Source organism: Dermochelys coriacea, chromosome 11, assembly GCF_009764565.3.
Source record: "Dermochelys coriacea isolate rDerCor1 chromosome 11, rDerCor1.pri.v4, whole genome shotgun sequence".
In the NCBI taxonomy this organism is placed as follows: Eukaryota; Metazoa; Chordata; order Testudines; family Dermochelyidae; genus Dermochelys; species Dermochelys coriacea.
In genome coordinates, this window is record NC_050078.2 from 9,723,240 (window position 1) to 9,743,597 (window position 20,358).

Here is a 20,358-nt window from a genome sequence, read left to right on the forward strand (position 1 = left end):
GTAAAACTATTTCCCCATGTTATTTCTCCCCCCCACCCCACCCCCCACTGTTCCTCAGATGTTCTTGTTAACTGCTGGAAATGGCCTACCTTGCTTGTCACCATGAAAGGTTTTCCTCTTTCCCCCCCCCCCCCGCTGCTGGTGATGGCTCATCTTAAGTGATCACTCTCCTTACAGTGTGTATGATAAAACCCATTGTTTCATGTTCTCTGTGTGTGTATATATAAATCTCCCCACTGAAGAGGAATAAGTCAATTTCACTCTGCTGGGATTGGAACCTAAGGTTTAAAACATTAATAAACCATCCCTCCCAGATCTAACTGCAGCTGGTGTGAACATGATCCATTCTCCATAACACCTTGAGAGATTATCCTGTGGACATGGAGACAACGGGCCAGTTAGCATGCACCCATTGGGGATGGTGACTTTATGGCAGGTCATAAAAACAGATTCTGACATAGGTTCTTTGTGAACACATGCCGTGTATTCCAAATGAGTCATTACTATACCTGAGGATTAGTAGCTTGTTCCATAATTTTTAGCAGCAGAGCCTGATCCTGCTCCCGCACCGAGTCTTTAGCATCTCCCAGCCTGTCAAGTAAACTGGGCAACACTGGAAAAAACAAAACACCAAAGTCTATCAGAAAAAAATCCAAAGAGTATCGTAGTTAAAATCCCCCCCACACACACACACTTTAGCAAAGCAGAGAGAATTCTGGGACCTCACTGACTCACAATGTAAAGTGTGTCCCCACTCACTTGTCTGTGATTTGACCCTGAAAGGTGCTGAGCACCCATAATTCCCACTGATGTCAATGGGAATGGACAGCACTCAGTACCTCTCAGGACTGAGATCTTGACAGTTTTGCATTAATTAAGACGTAATCATTATGACAGTGGTACTCTGCGTCCGCTAAGGAAGAAGGAAGCAGCAGTGTAGTGGCATGGGACCGTCCTTGGTGCAGAGGCCGGCAACTAAGGGAGGAAGTACTGCAGAGGCAGAGTGGTCTCCAGAATGAGGATGGAGAACACAAGGCTATTCAGGGGAGCAGTGGGGGGAGAACCCAGAGATCTCTCCCAAATAAAACACAAACAAAATGTTCACAAAAACCCTAGGACACTGAGAATGCACTACTGGCTCCCGGCTTTACAGACAACGGCGCAAATTCTCCAGACTCAGATCTGTGCTGAACCAGACAGTGCCTTCTCCCTCTCAGCTGGAGGGAGTAATGACTCCCTCTAAATCCTCCATGGAATTTAGGCCGTGCTCCTGTGACTAGGTTTTGGTTGGGGGCTCTGCTGGCTCCATAGAGGATGAGAGCATACACATCAACATAGAGGCTAATCATTTAGGGTCAGAGTCTGACACTTTACTCATGCTATTTGAGTGGCAGAAGCTGTGAAGTACCAGTCCTGATGATGCAGCCTCTGTGGTATATGCAAGGTTAACAAAATCATTCAGATTAGTGACAGTGAACCATATATCTGCTTCTCTATTACAGCCAATTAACCTACTTTAAATGAATGAGGCTGCTCGGGTGTGAGTGAGGGCAGAATTTGGCCAAATATATTTCAGATGGGCTAACGATCCCTTATACTTTACCTGTGCCTATCTGAGCTTTAAAGCGATCCTGTAACCTTGACACTAGCGCAGACAGGATGTCCATCCCCAGCAGAACCACCTGCAAACACACAACAACAAAGACAACATGTTAGCGTGCAGTCAGGCACAAGACACCAGGATAGGCAAGACTGAAGAGGTTTCCCACTGCAGCAGCAATGCTAGAATAAATGTGCTCATAAAAGAGAAACAAACCTTTCATGCATCATATAAGGAGTTCCACTGCAATATATGCCATTTGGACCTGCCCAGCATAGAATCTGACCATAAAGAAGATTACTCACCTACTTTAGAGGAGCAATGAAAGGATTTTTAAACAAATTGCAGTCCATACAATTAATCATTATAATCACTTTCACGGATGTGTTCTTAAATTATTTATTATATATATTTGCAATTTAATATTTCTATTATTTTTTATTTATTGATAATTTATTGATATTAATTATAATGTATTACTAAATAATGTATAATGCAACTGCGTTAATTGTATTTATTATCCAAGTTTAGAAAAAAAATAAACTAACAGCAATGAATAGGGACGAGTGAATAGATTTTTTTTTTATTGAAAGTGAAAGTGTTTGTCAACAGTGTTACTAGGAATACAATCATGATTTTTTCTTTAAAGTTTATAGTATCCCTTTAATAAATAATGATAACAGTTTAAAATACATTCAAAGATTGTAAAGCGCTTTGAGATCTACTGATGAAAAAGCCTTATATAAGAACTGGATAATATTATTATTTGAAAGCACTGCATATTTTGCAAAGTGATAAATAAATGCTAATTAAGAATATCCACATAATGATACCTTGTTAATTAATTAATAAAGTAATAAAAAGTTACAGACATGCTCATTATAATTAATAATATTCTAAGTGCTATGTACTCTTTGATAAGCATAATGAATAAGTAGTAAGTAATAAACTACCATTTATTACTATTACAATTTTCATAGTAGTAAACTGCTTTATGCATATTAAGTTAGCCTGGCAAAATTCTACCCACCCCACTCACTTAGGGCAAGTAAAATATCAGTAGATTGGTGGTTTGGTTTGATTTTAAGTACGTGTCTGTTTTTATCACCATCATATTAACAACACTGTGCTAAAGGGCAGGTGATCTTTCACAAAAATTTAGTAAAGCTGTGCGAATTTTAGATCATTATTTATTATTCCTACCCTCAGTTCCATCAATGTGTGCATAAATATCAATCAGCCCAAAGGAAAATGCAAAAAAGGATGCACTTGGCCCCTTCTTCACTCCCATTTAACGCCACAAACTTTGCTGTGAGACCGTTCATTCACGCTAAGGAGGGTTCGCCAGCGGCATATGCAAATAAGCACGCTAGGTGGCGCAGTGCATCATGGGTACCGCCGTGACTGTCGGCCGAGAAGGTATTAAAACGCCATTCACCGACATAAAAATGACAGACCTAGACACTGTTCCGTGATGGACTCCGTCCCTGAGAGAAGCCGCGAATGAAAAAGGCGCGCGCAAAGGTACGCCGTCGCCACAACCGAACGAGCCATGCAGCGTCCCTCCCCGCATTCCCATTAGGCGTTTTCGCTAACCGTCCTTGTCTTGGGGTTGCGTTACTGTTCGATGAACGTCTAGTGAGAGCAGTACTGCTAACGCCGCACAACACCTAAGCGCCCGCTGAGGCTTCTGCTTTAATGTGGTGCAATTTTTGGAACCTGCTCATCGATGCAACCTTCTTAATTCGTCGTAAAAACAGATTGGCACGAAGGGGGCCGGTTTCAAGTAAACCCTCTTCTCTGTGTTTCGCTTTCTGTCGTCTTTCCCCCGCCCTTAGCCGCCAGGGGTGAGACTCTCGGGATTACTCCGCGCACCTTCAATTTTATCATCTTTGCAAGAATAAAACGGAGGAGGAGGAAGGGGCAAAAATGCATCGGGAAAACACCTTCCCGTTTCTCTCTCTACAGAGCAAGCAGTTGGACGAATAGCCACTAGATGGCGCAAGGATCTTTGCTAAACTCGCCCCTGTAAACTCAAGACCGAAGTAAGAAAAGGAGGACTTGTGGCACCTGAGAGACTAACAAATTTATTACAGCATAAGCTTTCGTGAGCTACAGCTCACTTCATCAGATGCATTACAATCAAATGCATTACATCGAATGCATCCGATGAAGTGAGCTGTAGCTCACGAAAGCTTATGCTCTAATAAATTTGTTAGTCTCTCAGGTGCCACAAGTCCTCCTTTTCTTTTTGCGAATACAGACTAACACGGCTGCCACTCTGAAACCTGTCAAGACCGAAGTGTATCTACTCCACTTATTCCCTTTAACCAAGCCTTGGAAAGATGTCTTTAGCAAATCATCAAAACAGGAATCCGCAATAATTGCTCCCCTCCTCGTAAGCAACATGCACACTGTCTATTCCCCCCCAAACAGATGGCTCAGTTTACCTATTCAGTGTTGCAAAAACAAGAACAGTTCTGCAAGGCTGAGTTATGATTGTTAGTAATGTTTAATTAAACTTACATTTGTTATAAACCTTCCTTAAAATTTCTCTTTGCAAGTCTCTCCCAGCAGTTTTCCTATTCCAGGGCAATACCTTAAATTACCCGCAGTACCATGCAGCCTAAGCATGTTGCAATTTATAAAGCCCAGATACATTTGCTTATAAAATGTGACAGAGTTTACAGAATAAATCTGAACAGTATTCCAATTTAACATGGAAACTCTTCCTCAACCTAGAGGGCAAAAAGGTTCCCATAAGATAAGGCACTACAAGGATGATCAAAGAGAAGAGACAGCTGTGCTATGATAATGAAGTCATGTCATCATTACATTGGCATGTGTTACTACATGGGAATGAAAGAGCAAGGTGAGGTGGGTGGGGTGCTTGTTTTTTAAATACACTACCCAGTCCAGTGTTTTGCAAATTTCTGTGCAGAAAAACTGCCCAGACTCCATGACTCCCACCTGTTTTTCCTGTTTTTCACTCTGTTTCTAATTTTATTCCAAACAGGGATCTATGCAAATTATCATGCAAAGAACTATGATCAATAAGAAATATAAATTTGCACATTTGGGCTCTCAGTAAAGATTAAGTTTATTGCAAAGTCTATTATACTATGTTGTACGCTAATAAAAACCTCCATACATTTAATCATTCAATCACCATCCTTCATACAGTATTTTCACGTTCTTTGGCAATTACTGGTGCTTATGCTGTTGTTGCAATTGCTTAGTATACAAAGATTTGGTGATGAAACACTCTTAATGAGTATGCTTGCTAGTAGAGACACCCATGATTAGGTAAAAGAAACTGGAGTAGCCCTTTCGGTAACATGTGAAGGATGCATATCCAGTTGAAACTGAAACAGTGATGTGAAATGAGATAACACAACAATTTCTGGGGAGTTGGAATGGAAAATCGCGCAGGTGTTGCTAGTTTAGTCCATAATCTTCTGTAACTTCCAGCTACCCAGCTCATCAGTGTTCTGAGTGGTCTAAAGCATCTCCCAATGGTTAAGTATTTTTCCACCAGTTAAAGGAACAGTCAAATACTTTATAAAGTGTGTTTTTTAACTCTGCATGCTGGCAGGAGGACCTAGGAAGTAAAGGTTTCAGAGGGGGTAGCCTTGTTAGTCTGCATCTGCAAAAACAATGAGGAGCCCTTGTAGCACCTTAGAGACAAACAAATTTATTTGGGCATAAGCTTTTGTGGGCTATAACCCACTTAATCAAATGCATGGTGGGTTATAGCCCAAGAAAGCTTATGCCCAAATACATTTGTTTATCTCTAAGGTGCCACAAGGATTCCTCATTGTTTTTTCTAGGAAGTAAAGGGTCTTTGCCTTGTTTGGTCCTTTACTCTACATCAAAGGATTTGCCCCTTTGGCTCATTTTCACATCCATACTTGTGCACCAGGGAATGGGCTCTGTATCACTGAAGCAACTGGGAGTTTGACCATTGACTTCCAAGGGAGTTGGATCACGCCCTACCATTATCCACATGTTCTGTCAGTTACTCTGTGCTCCTTTTTGCAGTGCAGCAGCAAAGCACAAGAGCGTAGGTCCTACATAAAACGCAACCCCGGGGATCCTGAAACTCTCTTATCAGCTGAGGGCTTGTCTACATACAGATGCTGAACGACACAGCTGCAGCACAGATCCTTGCTACAGGGACGGAAGGAGGTCCACAGTTAATCCACCTCCCTTGAGAGGCAGTAGCTAGGTTGATAGAAGGATTCCTCCATCAACCTAGCTCAGTCTTTACCAGGGCTTAGGTCAATTTAACAACATTTCACAGTGATGTGAATTTTTCACATACCAGAGTGACAAAGCTAGGTCAATCTAAATTTTAGGTATAGACCAAGCCTGAGTGGCAGAATATTCTTGTTTATGCAATTCCACAAGATATTTAGACCCTTGATAACATTCACAATCACTCACATCTGGGACATGCGTTACACGACAGCATCTCTTGCTAAGAAGGAACGGGGAGCATGCTGCGTGCCACTATCTGCAGAACTCTCAGCACTACTCCAACCTCCAATGGCAGATCATGTTCCTAAGGGACTAAGGCACCAATCTCATCCAACTTTAATTGCCTTGCAATATGCTTGGGAAAATAAGAGGAACAAGAGTGGGACTCATCCAGTTTAAATATAAAACCAACAATTAAGCTCCCCCCGCCCAGTCCCTAGGATCAGACAATGGAAGAGCAGCTAAGCCTCCTAAGACTTTTACTTAGCTGTATTTCTAATCAGAATTTAAAATTAGCCCTAGACCCAAACCACCACTGTAATGACAGTGCTATTTAAAAATCCGTAGTGATGATGACCTAATGGTATTGTTTGCCACTCCGGAGATCAGGATTTGATTACCACACATGATCTTTCACCCAACTCCCAAAGCTGCAAGAGGCTGCAGGGGCAGAAAAGTCAGCATATTCCACCCTGTGGGTAGGAAGTCCCATTGCACCTGCTCAAGATCTATCAAGGGTTTGAAAAGCCACCCCTGGCTGAAAAGATGCTGATTGCAGTGGGTAAGATTCATAGATACTAAGGTCAGAAGGGACCATTCTGATCATCTAGTCCAACCTCCTGCACAGCGCAGGCCACAGAATCTCACCCACCCACTCCTATGAAAAACCTCACCCATGTCTGAGCTATTGAAGTCCTTAAATCATGGTTCAAAGACTTCAAGGAGCAGAGAAGCCTCCCTCAAGTCAACCATGCCCCATGCTACAGAGGAAGGCGAAAAACCTCCAGGGCCTCTCCAATCTGCCCTGGAGGAAAATTCCTTCCCGACCCCAAATATGGCGATCAGCTAAACCCTGAGCACATGGGCAAGATTCACCAGCCAGATACCCAGGAAAGAATTTTCTATAGTAACTCAGATCCCATCCATCTAATATCCCATCTCAGGGGATTTGGCCTATTTACCCTGAATATTTAAAGATCAATTACTTACCAAAATCCCATTATCCCATCATACCATCTCCTCCATAAACTTATCGAGTAGAATCTTAAAGCCAGATAGATCTTTTGCCCCCACTGCTTCCCTTGGAAGGCTATTCCAAAACTTCACTCCTCTGATGGTTAAAAACCTTCGTCTGATTTCAAGTCTAAACTTCCTGGTGGCCAGTTTATACCCATTTCTTCTTGTGTCCACATTGGTGCTGAGCTGAAATAATTCCTCTCCCTCTCCTGTATTTATCCCTCTGATATATTTATAGAGAGCAATCATATCTCCCCTCAACCTTCTTTTAGTTAGGCTAAACAAGCCAAGCTCCTTAAGTCTCCTTTCATAAGACAAGTTTTCCATTCCTTGGATCATCCTAGTAGCCCTTCTCTGTACCTGCTCCAGTTTGAATTCATCCTTTTTAAACATGGGAGACCAGAACTGCACACAGTATTCTAGGTGAGGTCTCACCAGTGCATTGTATAACGGTACTAAAACCTCCTTATCCCTACTGGAAATGCCTCTCCTGATGCATCCCAAAACCGCATTAGCTTTTTTCAGCCATATCATATTGGCAGCTCATAGTCATCCTATGATCAACCAATACTCCAAGGTCCTTCTCCTCTTCCGTTACTTCTAATTGATGCGTCCCCAACTTAGCTAAAATTCTTGTTATTAATCCCTAAATGCATAACCTTACACTTCTCACTATTAAATTTCATCCTATTACTATTACTCCAGTTTACAAAGTAATCCAGATCCTCCTGTATAATATCCCGATCCTTCTCCGAATTGGCAATACCTCCCAGCTTTGTATCATCTGCAAACTTTATTAGCACACTCCCACTTTTTGTGCCAAGGTCAGTAATAAAAAGATTAAATAATATTGGTCCCAAAACTGATCCCTGAGGAACTCCACTGGTAACCTCCCTCCAACCTGACAGTTCGCCTTTCAGTAGGACCCGTTGCAGTCTCCCCTTTAACCAATTCCTTATCCACCTTTTCATGTTCATATTGATCCCCATCTTCTCCAATTTAACTAATAATTCCCCATGTGGCACGGTATCAAATGCCTTACTGAAATCTAGGTAAATTAGATCCACTGCATTTCCTTTATCTAAAAAATCTGTTACTTTTTCAAAAAAGGAGATTAGGTTGGTTTGGCACGATCTACCTTTTGTAAAACCATGTTGTATTTTGTCCCATTTACCATTGACTTCAATGTCCTTAACTAATTTCTCCTTCAAAATTTTTTCCAGGACCTTGCATACTACAGATGTCAAACTAACTGGCTTGTAGTTACCTGGATCACTTTTTTTTTCCTTTCTTAAAAATAGGAACTATATTAGCAATTCTCCAATCATTCGGTACTATTCTTGATTATAGGCCCCATCCAGCCTTCTTTAGGCCTCATTACTTCACCACTTCACCACTCCATGCCTCAGTTTCCCCATCTGTAAAACGTGGCTAATGATACTTTCTTCCTGTATGAAGCCCTTTGGGATCTTCTGATGAAAAGTGCTATATAAGACCTAAGTATTATTAATATTATTGTCATCTGTCATGGGATTTTAGCCACTGCTGGAGCTGCACCAGTACAATCCCCTAATGTAGAAAGTTTGCTCTAGTGTAATGCAACTTGCATTGGTGTAGGTTACCCCAGTTTACCTGTGACATCACTGCAAGCTTTGTCTGAACCAGGAATGAATAAAGAATACTGAACAGTGTCCTATGTGAGAAACTGGTGTGAAGGGAGTCTGGCACATGGGACAAGGGGCTGCTGGAAGGTTTGGCAAATGAAATGAGTGGCAAGGAGATGACCTTCCTGCCTGTACTATTTCTATCTGGCTATGAATTTCTAATGCGTCCCTCCTCCCTGCGATACCACATACGTGAATTAGCAAATCAAATTTTGATGTAGAGAAGGCACAGTTCTCTGCGTACTGCTTCTGAAGAATTATACTGGAAACAGCAATCAACTAGCCTTCTTTACTAAAAGAAGGCTTGATCAAAGAAAGTGGCAAGAGTTAACCTTATTGTGATCTCCAGTGGCATGGAGTTCCACAGCCCTCCACAAAAAAAAACCACATTTTTGCCATTGGTTTTCACTCTGAGGCCTGTTAGCTGTACTGGTCCTCTAGAGAGAGCCAGAGAGAGAGGGAAGCAATCCATATCCAACCCCATCAAGAGCTCTGAAGGACCTTGAATTCAGGGCAAATAGAGTCAATTAGGAGCAAGTGCGGAGCTCCTTAGACACATACGCCCATCCATTTATCTTGCTTGCTTGGCAGATGCTTGTGTGGTGGCTGCTGGGATTCCACAAACGTATCAATATTCAATTCGTGCCAAACAGAATTTCATGCACTTTACCATCTGCTGAGGCTTTTTTTTTTTTTTTTTTTGGAAACCAGTATCGGCTGTAGCAGCTAATTGCTGACAGCGGACTCTCTCTGCCTTGCTCTCCAACTGCTCACGCTCAAAGCACTGTCTGCTCCTGGCGTCGTAGGCTCCTGTCAATTACCAGAGTTTAATATTCCCCCTTCCCAATGCTGAATGGGAAGTCACACCTCATGCTTTTGTACAAGCTATCAAAAAATGCCTTCAAAGGACTTCACAAAATGGCTGCCCTTTAATATTTGGGTGTTGCTGAAAAGCCTGGAGGCAGCCCTGTGTAGTGGAGATGACACATAGGCTACCATCACTCCAGCATAACTGCAAGCGTTTACCAGGCATAGCAGAAATGGTCAATAAGATCCAGCATGACTAAAAGGAAGATGCACCTAAATATGCTCTCAGAGCCCCGCTTAGAGAAAAAGAAAGGGGGGAGGAGCAGCACAGTGTAGAGGATTCAGAGTCAGGAGACCTGGGTTCTGGTTCCTCCCTCTATCACCAGCCTGCTGTGCAACTCTGGGAATTCTCCGTGCCTCAGTTTCCCTATCTGTAAAATCAGGATAATGATGTTGAACTTCTTACATATGAGGCTTCAAGATCTGTAAGTGCAAAGTGCTATACAAGAGCAAAGAATTATTATGAAAAGGATAACGTTTTGTGCCTTCCAGAATTCAGCTGGCTAAGTAAGCAGATATTAAATACAAAATGATAATTAGTATTCTCTGATATACAGCAGTGTAGGACTGCAAAGTAGTGACTTCCTTTGGAAAGTGCTTTGAGATCTACAAACAAAAAGTATTACATGAGCGCTAGGTAACATTATCATCTGTCCACAAACTGTAAGCTTCACACCTTTGAGGAAAGTAGTATTATCCTCATTTTACATCTTCAAAATGTTCACTAACTTAGAGGCCTCCCTTTCTGAGTACCCAATTTGATGCACCTCTGACCTAGTTTCCAGAGCCAGTGAGCATCCCCTAATGGTGTAAGTTGGGCACCCAAAATCTAAAGGCACCCAAAATTAGAGGACACTTGAAAACTTAAGTCTGAGGCCTGGTCTACACACAGTGTTTGTATTGCTATAACTGTTTGTTAAGGGCGGGATTTTTCTCCATTATAGTTATACTAGTAAAATGACTTAGTGCGGGCACAGTTTTATTGGTATAAAGGTGACTGATACTAGTATAATGATCCCCTTTCCTATATGGGAATAGCTGCATCAGCATAAAGCATCTTTATACCAGTATAACTGCATCCACACTGGCAGGATCATATAGCTTTACCCATACCCGTATAGTTAAAGCAGTACAATGTTCTAATGTAGACAAGCCATAAACTACTTGGATCAAATCCCAGATCAAATCAATGGCTGAGTGAGAAAAAGCAGACAGAAAATGCCCAGTCTCTCTCTATATAAGCAATGGACATCCTCTATTCTGGCTTAAACATCAAGTAGGGTACAGAAACTGCCTTCAGTTGTTACTATACAATAGTACCATCAATTTTAGTGGCTGATCCATTGATTTGTCACTTACCAGAGATCATTCTCACCAGCAGCAACAGGGTTACAGCTGTGGCAGCTTTTCCCTTCGAACGCTCCGCCAAGGCAGACATTTTTCTGTTCTAAGAAACTGACAAGGATCCAGCCATCTGCTCTGGATTTGGATAAGTGCAAAAAAAATCATCACAGAAGTTTAAACTTTTCAGCTGCTTTTCTGCACATATTTAAAATTAAGCTGATTTGAATCATTCCATCCAGAGCAAGGACTTCCACTACAGACTGCTGGGAGGACACTTTGTTGTCTGCAGAGAAGCGGACTAAGGCACTTTGAAACAGGAGGCAATTAAAAGGAACCAACAAACTGTTAGTGGGCATCAGCAGGATCTGTGCAGACCCTTAGTGTGTGGCAAGCTAGTGCAGGGCAGAGTCACACCCCAGCTCGCACAAAGTAAATGTTTGTGTAGACAAGCCCTAGGAACAAATATCTGCCTATCACTCTGAAAAGTCACATAAGACTGAGGGCCTCCAAACCAGTTTGTGATCCCGACCTAGGAGACCATACAAGTCTAGGATCCTGCCTACATTATGGGAAGCATTGGTACTGCACGATCTCAGCATGGCACACGAAACAGTTCAGACTGGCAGTACCCAGTAGACAGGACTCAACAGTGTTTTAACCCTTCTCCCCCCATATACTCCATTTCCCAGGTTCCACCACTTTGTTTTATCCGAGCTGCCTTTCCTCTTCCAGCAACATCTATAAAAATCCCAAATTCTCCTCCCGCCACACTGGGCCCTTTTACCTTCTCCAGCAAACCCCTCAAAGGCCAACATGCATTGCAGCATCCCTTACTCCAGTTAATGGGGGCTGACTGTTGCCCCCTGCAGACCCATCCCTGCTGCTCCTTCAGTTAGAGGGGAAGGATAGTGGGGCAGAGTGATTTGCAAGGGTCTGTCCAGATTTGGTCCCAAAGTATCCCTGCTACTTTCAGCTTCCCTTCCTGTTCTCACCATATTTTTTTTCCTGCTTCTCCATCTTTCCCATCCTTCACATTTATTCCTCTCACTTCTGCACGAGAATCACACCTCTGGTCCTCCCCATTAATGCAGATCAACAGACTATAGAGTGCCAATGGCGCTAACAGAGGAAGTGATGTTGATGTGATTCCATCACTCAGTTTTACTTCCTGCGGCAAGGGCTTTCCTGGTGGGCCAGGAGCAGCACTGGAGCAATTCCCAACAGCTGCTCTGGGGGTAAGGGCAGAGAGGAGAGACCAACAACCAGCTCATTTCCCTATCTTCCCCTCCCTCACCACACCCACCCATCCCGAGCTCACTGTTTTCTTTGCCATTCTCAAGCCAATCACAGCTTTGATACAAATGGGAAGTGGAGCCTACTAGTTAGGGACTGTCTGCCCGCTCCAAAGTTCATGGGACCACTCCACATCCCACCTGTAGGAGAGTCTCCACTTTTCCCCGCCTGTCACAGTGCAATAGTACAAAGGGACAAAACACTGAGGCCAATTCTTTTGTTTGGTAGGAGCCCCAGGAACAGGTGGGGTGACCCTGTGATGAGATGACTAAATTGCCACATTTAAATGAATCAAACAATTTTTTCAAAAAAATTCAAAAGCTGATGTGGAAAATTCCCCCTTTCATTTATCGATCCAATGGGAGCGAGACTTATTCCAGAGCTTTACGTTATTCACTGGGAGCTGAGGCAAATCCCAGAAAGACAATGTGGAGAATTTGTTTAATGTTGGCAGTTTAAAACAGATAAAAAGGGTAGCTAGAGTCAGTCCCTTGCAGGAATATATTCTGGGAACTGCCATAAGGCGCACAAGGAGACCAGGCACAGACATAATGTATTACATGAGCACAGTGAAAACTGAGCAGTCTGCTGTCATAATACATGAGCAAGAGACTCGATGGAATTAAAGGGCAGGAAGTTGAGAAAAGCACAAGGAAACGCAGCTGAGAGTGAACCTATGGGCTTCACTGCTATTGAAGGTCCTGCAAAAAATACGGGGGCTAGACTTTTAAGAGGGCTGGATAGTTTTATGAGCATAGACTTTTGTACAAAAACCAAAGATGATGATCTGGGAAATTAAGATACATGCTTTGGGGCATAAACCAATTTCCTCTGAGAGCCAGGAAGGATGGTCCAGTGCTTAGGGCACTAGCTAGGACTTGGGCGTCAATTCCTGGGTTCAGGTTCCTGCTCTGCCACAGACTTCCTCTGTGACCTTAGCCAAGTCATTTAGTCTCTCTGGGCCTCAGTTTCCCACCCATGAAATAGGAATAAAAGCATATAAGGACCAGAAAGAGTCTCCCACCCACTCTGCCCCTGCCACACTCTGCCCTGGCCACGTCCAGGAGCGGCGTGGGGCCACCGGCCACGGCATGCAGGCAGCCTGCCTGTCTGCACCCTGCTGCACCGCCAGTCAGGACTCAGGGACAGACTATCAGATATTTGTCCTGCATTTTGGGGGCTGCATATCACCGCACGGTTTGTTTCACGAATAATCCATTCCTGCCTAGATCACCTTGTGGGGGGGAAGAGGGGGCGCATTACACCAGTTATCCAGTCCATGCCTGCAGGACACAGTCACTCCAGGTTAGTGTGGGAGTCGTGTTTGCCATCCCTGTGCAGAAACAGACTCTGTAACAAGCGACTGAGACCGATGGGCTGATCTGACAGAGCCATTTCGGGGGGTTGAAACTCAGACAGTAAGGCAAGCACAAATCTTTAAAAACAATTTACTAGAAGACAGCCAGAGCTGGTAACTCGACTCCTTACCTCATGAAAACACGGCGGCAGTGGGGCTGCAGGTCCACATCTTAGAATTGCCTCAGGAACACTGTCCCCCCCATGCCACTGCAGAGTGGTATGACCCCGTGGCTTCACTAAAATGAATATGAACCTAACTTTCAACCTCAGTAAGTGACCATATTCCTTCCACAGACACAGCCCAGATTTTTGATCTGATCACTGGACTAGACTCCAGGAATACCCGGGTTCTAATCCTGGCCCTCACACCAACTCCCCCTGCAGCCTTGAGGGGAAAAAAGTCTTTTAAAATTCTGACTCCATTTCTGCATCAGTATGAGGGGGATAATGCTCACCTACCTCCAGAGGTGTTGCAAGAAATTGCTGAAAGATGGAAAACACTAGAGAAAGCTGAGCATTCAAAGATGCATGTTGATTATATACATAATGGATTAATCATTTAAGTGATTTGATGCTCTATAATAATACATTACTTAGCCCTGCAGTGGCATCTTGTATCTAAAGCTCTCAAAACATTTTACAAACATGAATTAAGCTTCACAACATGTCTGAGGCAACCAAGCATGATCCCCAATACACTAACGGATAAACTGAGGCACAGAGAAGCTAACAGACTTGCCCGCAATCACAGAATATGAACAACTGAGGTCCCCGAACACACAGTCCCATTTTAACTACAAAACCAATGCTTCCTTCCACCGTGACTCAGCTAGTGATTTATAGAGGCTGATCACTTGTAATTGACATACTCCTCTTCCATGGTCTTCCCTGCTTGCATCATCAGGCAGAAGGACTTTTATAACGCAACAGGGCAGAGTCTATATAATAAGATTCCAGGATTGTCCCTCTCAAGCCTAAAGTGTCTTACAGCGTCAGTGTGAAGCGATGGATACAGCTACAAGCACGGCTGAGAGCTCTCTTTGTTCAGAATATATACAGGTTCAATTGTCACTGGGTTTCACAGTTTATTACTATCCAATTTTTAAGTTCTTGGCCACTTTGACCTTACAACTTACGTGCCTGACTGGAGCTGTATACCACATGGGCGAATCCTATGCCATGCCAACCACCCTAGACCACTGTGCTATCAGAAGTAACTCAGCCAATCATCACCCTTCCTCTACACCCTAATGTCTATGCAACAACTTCATTGACTGTATGAGGAAGATGGCACAGATGGTAGATTACTTGGCTCAAGTGTCACTCATGCAACAGCATGAGCTTTGAGCTGCTAGTTCACATCCAAGGAACTCCAGCAGGATAGTCCCATTTCTATCTGCAGACAGAAGCCAAGTGGGGCTGGTAAAGTTGTCAGTTTCTTCTCAAACTGGTAAGCCTCCTGCTCCTTAAGGTTGAGCAGAAAAAAGGATCAGGTTAATATGCCCTCCCCTTGCCCTATACCCCCTTAAGACGCTTAGTGTTTGCCAGTGAAGGAAGCATGTGTTACAACCCCACAAAAGTGGCTTCCTGCCCTGCACCATACTGTAAACCGCTCACCCCCACAGATCACAGTTTAATTTTATTTTTAGCCATTTTATTTTATTTTATTTGTTTATTTATTTTAACAGCAGCCAGTAGATTCCCTGATGCAATGGGGCATCTTTCTGACTTGCTCTGGAGAACAGCTGCCCTTACCTTGGGGCTGTGACACTGTTCACTTAGAACTATTCTCCTGAGACTGCAGCTCCATATCAGGTGTGGCATGTGCATGCCCAAATGCAATCCTTAGAATCTCTACACAAAGCAAAACAAAATCAGTACCATCCACTAGCACCGCTCACTGCCTCGATGTCAAAATCCACTTAGGTTATCCTTAAAGGAATACCACTGACAGCACTAAAAGAAAAGGAGTACTTGTGTCACCTTAGAGACCAACATTTATTTGAGCAAAAGCTTTCGTGAGCTACAGCTCACTTCATCGGATACCACTGACAGCACTGTGCACTCTGTTGCTGCCACCTGAATGGCCAAGTACAGAGACAGACGTAGGCTTGGTCTACACTACAAAGTTAGGCTGATGTCATTCACGTTGTGTCGACCTATTTGTGCATGTGCATACACTTCAATTTGACGCTGGATGATGCAAGTGCCCCATTACAACGAGGCAATAAAACCACCTCTCCAAATGACACAGAACCCTGGGTGACCTACATTCGTCAACAATGCGAGTGTAGAAACGGCATGACTTGTGTTGACCTAACCGTCCTCCAGTAGTTTGTCCCATCTTCTGCAACAGTGACGGCTCCACTCACAATTTTAAACGCCACTGCCCAGACATCACAGAGACCAGAAGTCAACATCCCTCCTTTTAAACCCCCTGCATGTTTTTGAAATGCCTTTTCCTGATTTGCCCACCTTGGTAAGCGCACCTAGCAGTTCCCCCTTGTGGTGTGCACTTGCCAAACCAACCATACCAGCTCCACGCACTACATGCACGCCTGCTTGGAATAGACTGGAGGTATTGGATCTCCTGGGCCTATGGGGAGAAGAGGCTGTGCAAGCACAGCTATGGACCAGCCATACAAACGTGGATACCTACAAAATTGCATGGGGGGTGCAGGCAAAGCAATATGACAGGGATCAGCAGCAGTGCTGCATGAAAGTGAAGGAACTTCACCAGGGATACCACAAAGCCAGAGAGCACAACAGATCTGGTGCTGTGCCACGGACCTGCCATGTCTACAAGGAACTGCATGCCTCACAGGATCCAGGGACAGAGACTCCTGCCATGAACAGGGAGAAAGAAGGAGGAGGAGGAAGCAGGAGACACAGCATGGAACCTCAGCCATGCTGTGAGCAAGGATATGTGAGAGATTCCACCACACTGTGTTTTTCAAATGCGGCCATCAGCAGCTTTTCTTGCGGCCACAGCCTCCAGGGTAATGATTGCAGGGGGGTGGGGAGCAGCGGACCATCGCAGGGGGTGTGTCCCCCGCTGGAGCCACAAACACTGTAGGAGCAGGTGGCCACGCTTGAGTTCCCCACCTTCCTGGGGATCGGGCTTCAGCCCAGGGGTGGTGGGGGGCAGGCTCCGGCCATGCAGCAGCAGGCTCCATCCCCCAACTGCAGGTCTTCGGGCTCTTGCTCAGGGCTCACCCCGTGCATGTCGTCCCTGGCTCCTGCTGCCTTCTCCAGTCCCCAGCCATGCAGCAGGACCCTAGGCTCCCACCCTGGGCTCACCCCCCCACCCTCATTGCCCCTACCCAACTCCCCATCCAGGGCTTATTTTGTCCCCCAGCTTGCCAGTGCTGAGTAAGTGTGCTGTGAAAAGTGATATTAAACAGCCTCTCAGCTAGCAAATCTGCTGTGAAAAGTGATATTAACAACTATACAAATGTCACTTTGCACAGTAGCAGACTTACTAGCTAGCAAGTCTTTCAAAAAGCAACCAACGAAGCAAACCATGCAAAGCACCTTATTTGCGTTTCTTTTCTGTTTAGGTCTAGTAAAGAACAGAGACAACTGTACATTATTTTTAATCACTGAGTCTGCAAAAAAACCCCTACGTAAATAAATTGCAATCATTTGGACATGTATATGTGCATATTTATTTGTTTTTCCCAAACCTAATGAAGTATTTTAGGAAAAATTGTCAGAGCAGCCTCCAGCAAGAGTTGGTGGCCGCACTCTGAGGCCACCCAAAAATTTGTTGCAAGAACCCTTCCCACCAGGCAAGCACAGATAAGCTTGACAAAGGGGAAGGGAACTCGTTTAAGCGTGCACATGCATTTTTCCTTACAATGTTTCAATTTAAAGATGGCACCCAGCCCACCCCCAAGTTAACAAGACAAAGGTATTGACCTTTTATTGTTTTACTCCTATGAGAAGAGGCTACAACAGAGGCAGAATTGGCATCTAGTTTTCATTCCCCTGCTGGGTTAGGTGTGGGGGGCGCACATGGAGCACTTTGTTTATGTACACAGTGATGTCCCTGTTATCCCACTGATACATTTCCATGCAGGTACTCTGCAATCCTCTCGTGAAGGTTTCTAGGAATGGCCACCTTACTTTTTCCTTCAGGGTACCACACCACTCTGCAACAAGTTTGGTGGAACCATTACAGTAAACAGGTTAGTGGCAGACAAGCCCAGGCAAGTTCTGGGCACCAGTCGCAGCTGTGTTCTCTGTGCAACAGACTACATGGGTCTACTCCGGGGGAAATTCTGTACCACTGCACAGTTGGACTCTGGGGGATAAGGGGTGCGGGCATCTGTGCTGGGGGTGGCCCTGCAGCTGGTCTCCGGGGGTTAGGTGGTGCAGGGACCTGGGCACCTGGGGGCGGGGGCAGGGGGGGCGCCTGCGGCTGGACTCTGGGGGCTAAGGGGTGTGAGTGTTTGGCTCATCTGCTCAGCTCTGAGGCGGAAAGAGCAAAGAAACAGGGGTTTCTTTAACACACTACTCCTGGAGCAATTTTTTGCTGTCTGTATTGTTACAGACATAGTTACCGATAGGTAGCTTGAAATAAATTCCCAAAATAATTGAAACTGGTACGATTATATAGTATTATTTTGACAAATAAAATATGCAGAATTTTGCTGAATTTAAAATAGTGTGCAGAATTTTTAATTTTTTGCCACACAATTTTTAATTTTGTGGTGCAGAACTCCCCCAGGAGTAATGGGTGCACTCAAATGGACATATATGTTTACTTTCTTTCTAATTTTAAGTTTAAGTTATATAAATTTGTATAACATTGCCTGTGGTTTTTTGGCACATTGATTTTTCTGCACTGTTTTCTCTCCGCTCAATCAAGGTCTATTTTTGGAGAATCAAATTCTCTTTATTAATTCACCACAAATATTGCAGAATGCACTGCAGTAGTCAAAGCAAACACTCCTTGTCAATGCACACCAAGGACCACGTAATTCATAGCTTCAGGAAAACACCCACTCAACATTTATAAAATGTACAGCAAGCACTACCCAAATTCGTAGAAGCATCCAAAGCTCCAGGCCCAGAGAACACAGCAGCACAGAACCTAACAGTCAGACACAGTAAAGTGCTCTTTCAAGCCCTCCCTCAAGCACATAGCCCCACATTGGGCTCTTGTGTCTGGCTCTTCAAACTCAGCAAACAGCTGCTCCACCACCACCGTCCACTCTGGTGACAGTTTTTCCCCCTTTGCCTCACAATTATTATGCAGGACACAGCAGGCAGCTATGGCTACTGGGATATTTTTCTCACTGAAATCCAATCCCTTCAATCTACAAAAGCACATTCAACAGTTGTTCTGCACCTGCTGAGCTGATAGCAGAATCTTTCTGTGGTGCTGTCCAGGAGGCCGGCTCCATGAGCCAGGGGAGCAAAGGGTAGGCTGGGTCCCCCAGAATCACTATTGGCATTTCAACATTGCCAATAGTAATCCATCAGTCGGGAAAGCATATCCTTGCTTGCAGCTTTCCGAACACAGTTGTGTTCTTAAGGATGCATGTTTCATGCACCTTCCTTGACCACCCCACACCGTTATTGATGTCATAGACGATGATGTCATAGACGTTTAATACAGGCGCTTTCTCACTAGTCCCAAGGGACTTTTGGTGTTGGGATATATGAGAAAAGCAAGTAATTATAGCTTTTGGGATCTCCCCTTAGATATAATCATATCAGTCAAGAAAGATGAGAGGTCTTAGGGTCTGATTTTTACAAGTACTGAGCACTCCATTCTCTTTGTCAAGATGGGAGTGGGGAGGGCAAAGCAATTTTGAAAATCAGGCCCTAAGTACAGAAATGCTTTCAAGAGTTCATTGAGCATTACAAATTTTATTAAGATAATGTTGAAATAAAAAGAAAACGGTACAGAGTTTAGGCATAGAAGTTTCTGGTTATCAGGGAATAAGATACAGATTATCAAAGGGTGCGACATTCGGTTTAGGAGCGGATGGCGTAAGGAATACATAATCTGCAATCTCCCCGATTGGGGGTAAAAGTTTAACGGGTCAAAGTACAGACATTGAGCTATGGGGGTATGCTGTCCATATATTCAGGCTATATTCAGGTGTGGAGTATAATGAGCGGATACGATGATGAGGATGGATCTACCCTCATCTGGGGGATTTAATGTTCAGTGAGTTTATGGTTCCAGTTCATATGGTCCAATGGAAAAAAGTCTCTCAGTCCCTTTCCCATAATTGATGCACGATGTCGTACCAGCTCACACCTCCTAGTACTGTCGGTGGCCGGTGGTGTGTTCGATGTAGATGTCCCTGGACCATTGAATGGTGTTCGAGACCATGAAGCGCCGCATGAGCCATGCATAGCATCGACCGATCCCACGGGTCAGCAGCACACGCTCGTTGCAGGGGTCCCAAGCACCCAGGGCTCTGACGATCAGGGCATCCATCTGCACCTCGTAGCCCTTCGCTCTCAGGGTGTCAGTCAGGGGGGCGTATTTTTCCAGCTTATGAGCTCGGGATTCGCGGAAGGCCGGGGTCCTGTTCTCAAAGGAGACTGTGATGTCGACCAGGATGATCTTTTTCTGGGCCTCGTCGGTGACTACCACGTCAGGTCACAACTGGCTGTCAGTACCGGGGATGGCGCAGTTCACGGCGACCTCCCCCAGGTGCGGTGCGATGGCTTTCACTAGACGGTTCTGGATGGCGTTGTGGCGCAGCTGCC

At 44.4% G+C, this 20,358-nt stretch overlaps 1 protein-coding gene and 1 non-coding gene across 40 annotated transcripts in view; one reads left to right on the top strand and one right to left on the bottom strand.

Moving 5' to 3' along the window:
- The window catches only part of CLASP1 (cytoplasmic linker associated protein 1), a 290,372-nt gene that overhangs the window by 207,249 nt on the left and 62,765 nt on the right, over positions 1–20,358 (bottom strand). For all 39 annotated transcript variants that reach the window (XM_043504920.1, XM_038421081.2, XM_038421077.2 and 36 more), the window contains exons 3-4: positions 1,604–1,682; positions 510–613 (exon numbers count right to left, since the gene is read on the bottom strand). In XM_043504920.1, coding sequence (XP_043360855.1) covers positions 510–613; positions 1,604–1,682 — 183 coding nt within the window. The remainder of the gene's footprint in view (positions 1–509; positions 614–1,603; positions 1,683–20,358) is intronic.
- Positions 3,195–3,320, top strand: LOC119840942. The gene has a single exon (XR_005288355.1). It is a non-coding gene; the product is annotated as a U4atac minor spliceosomal RNA (small nuclear RNA).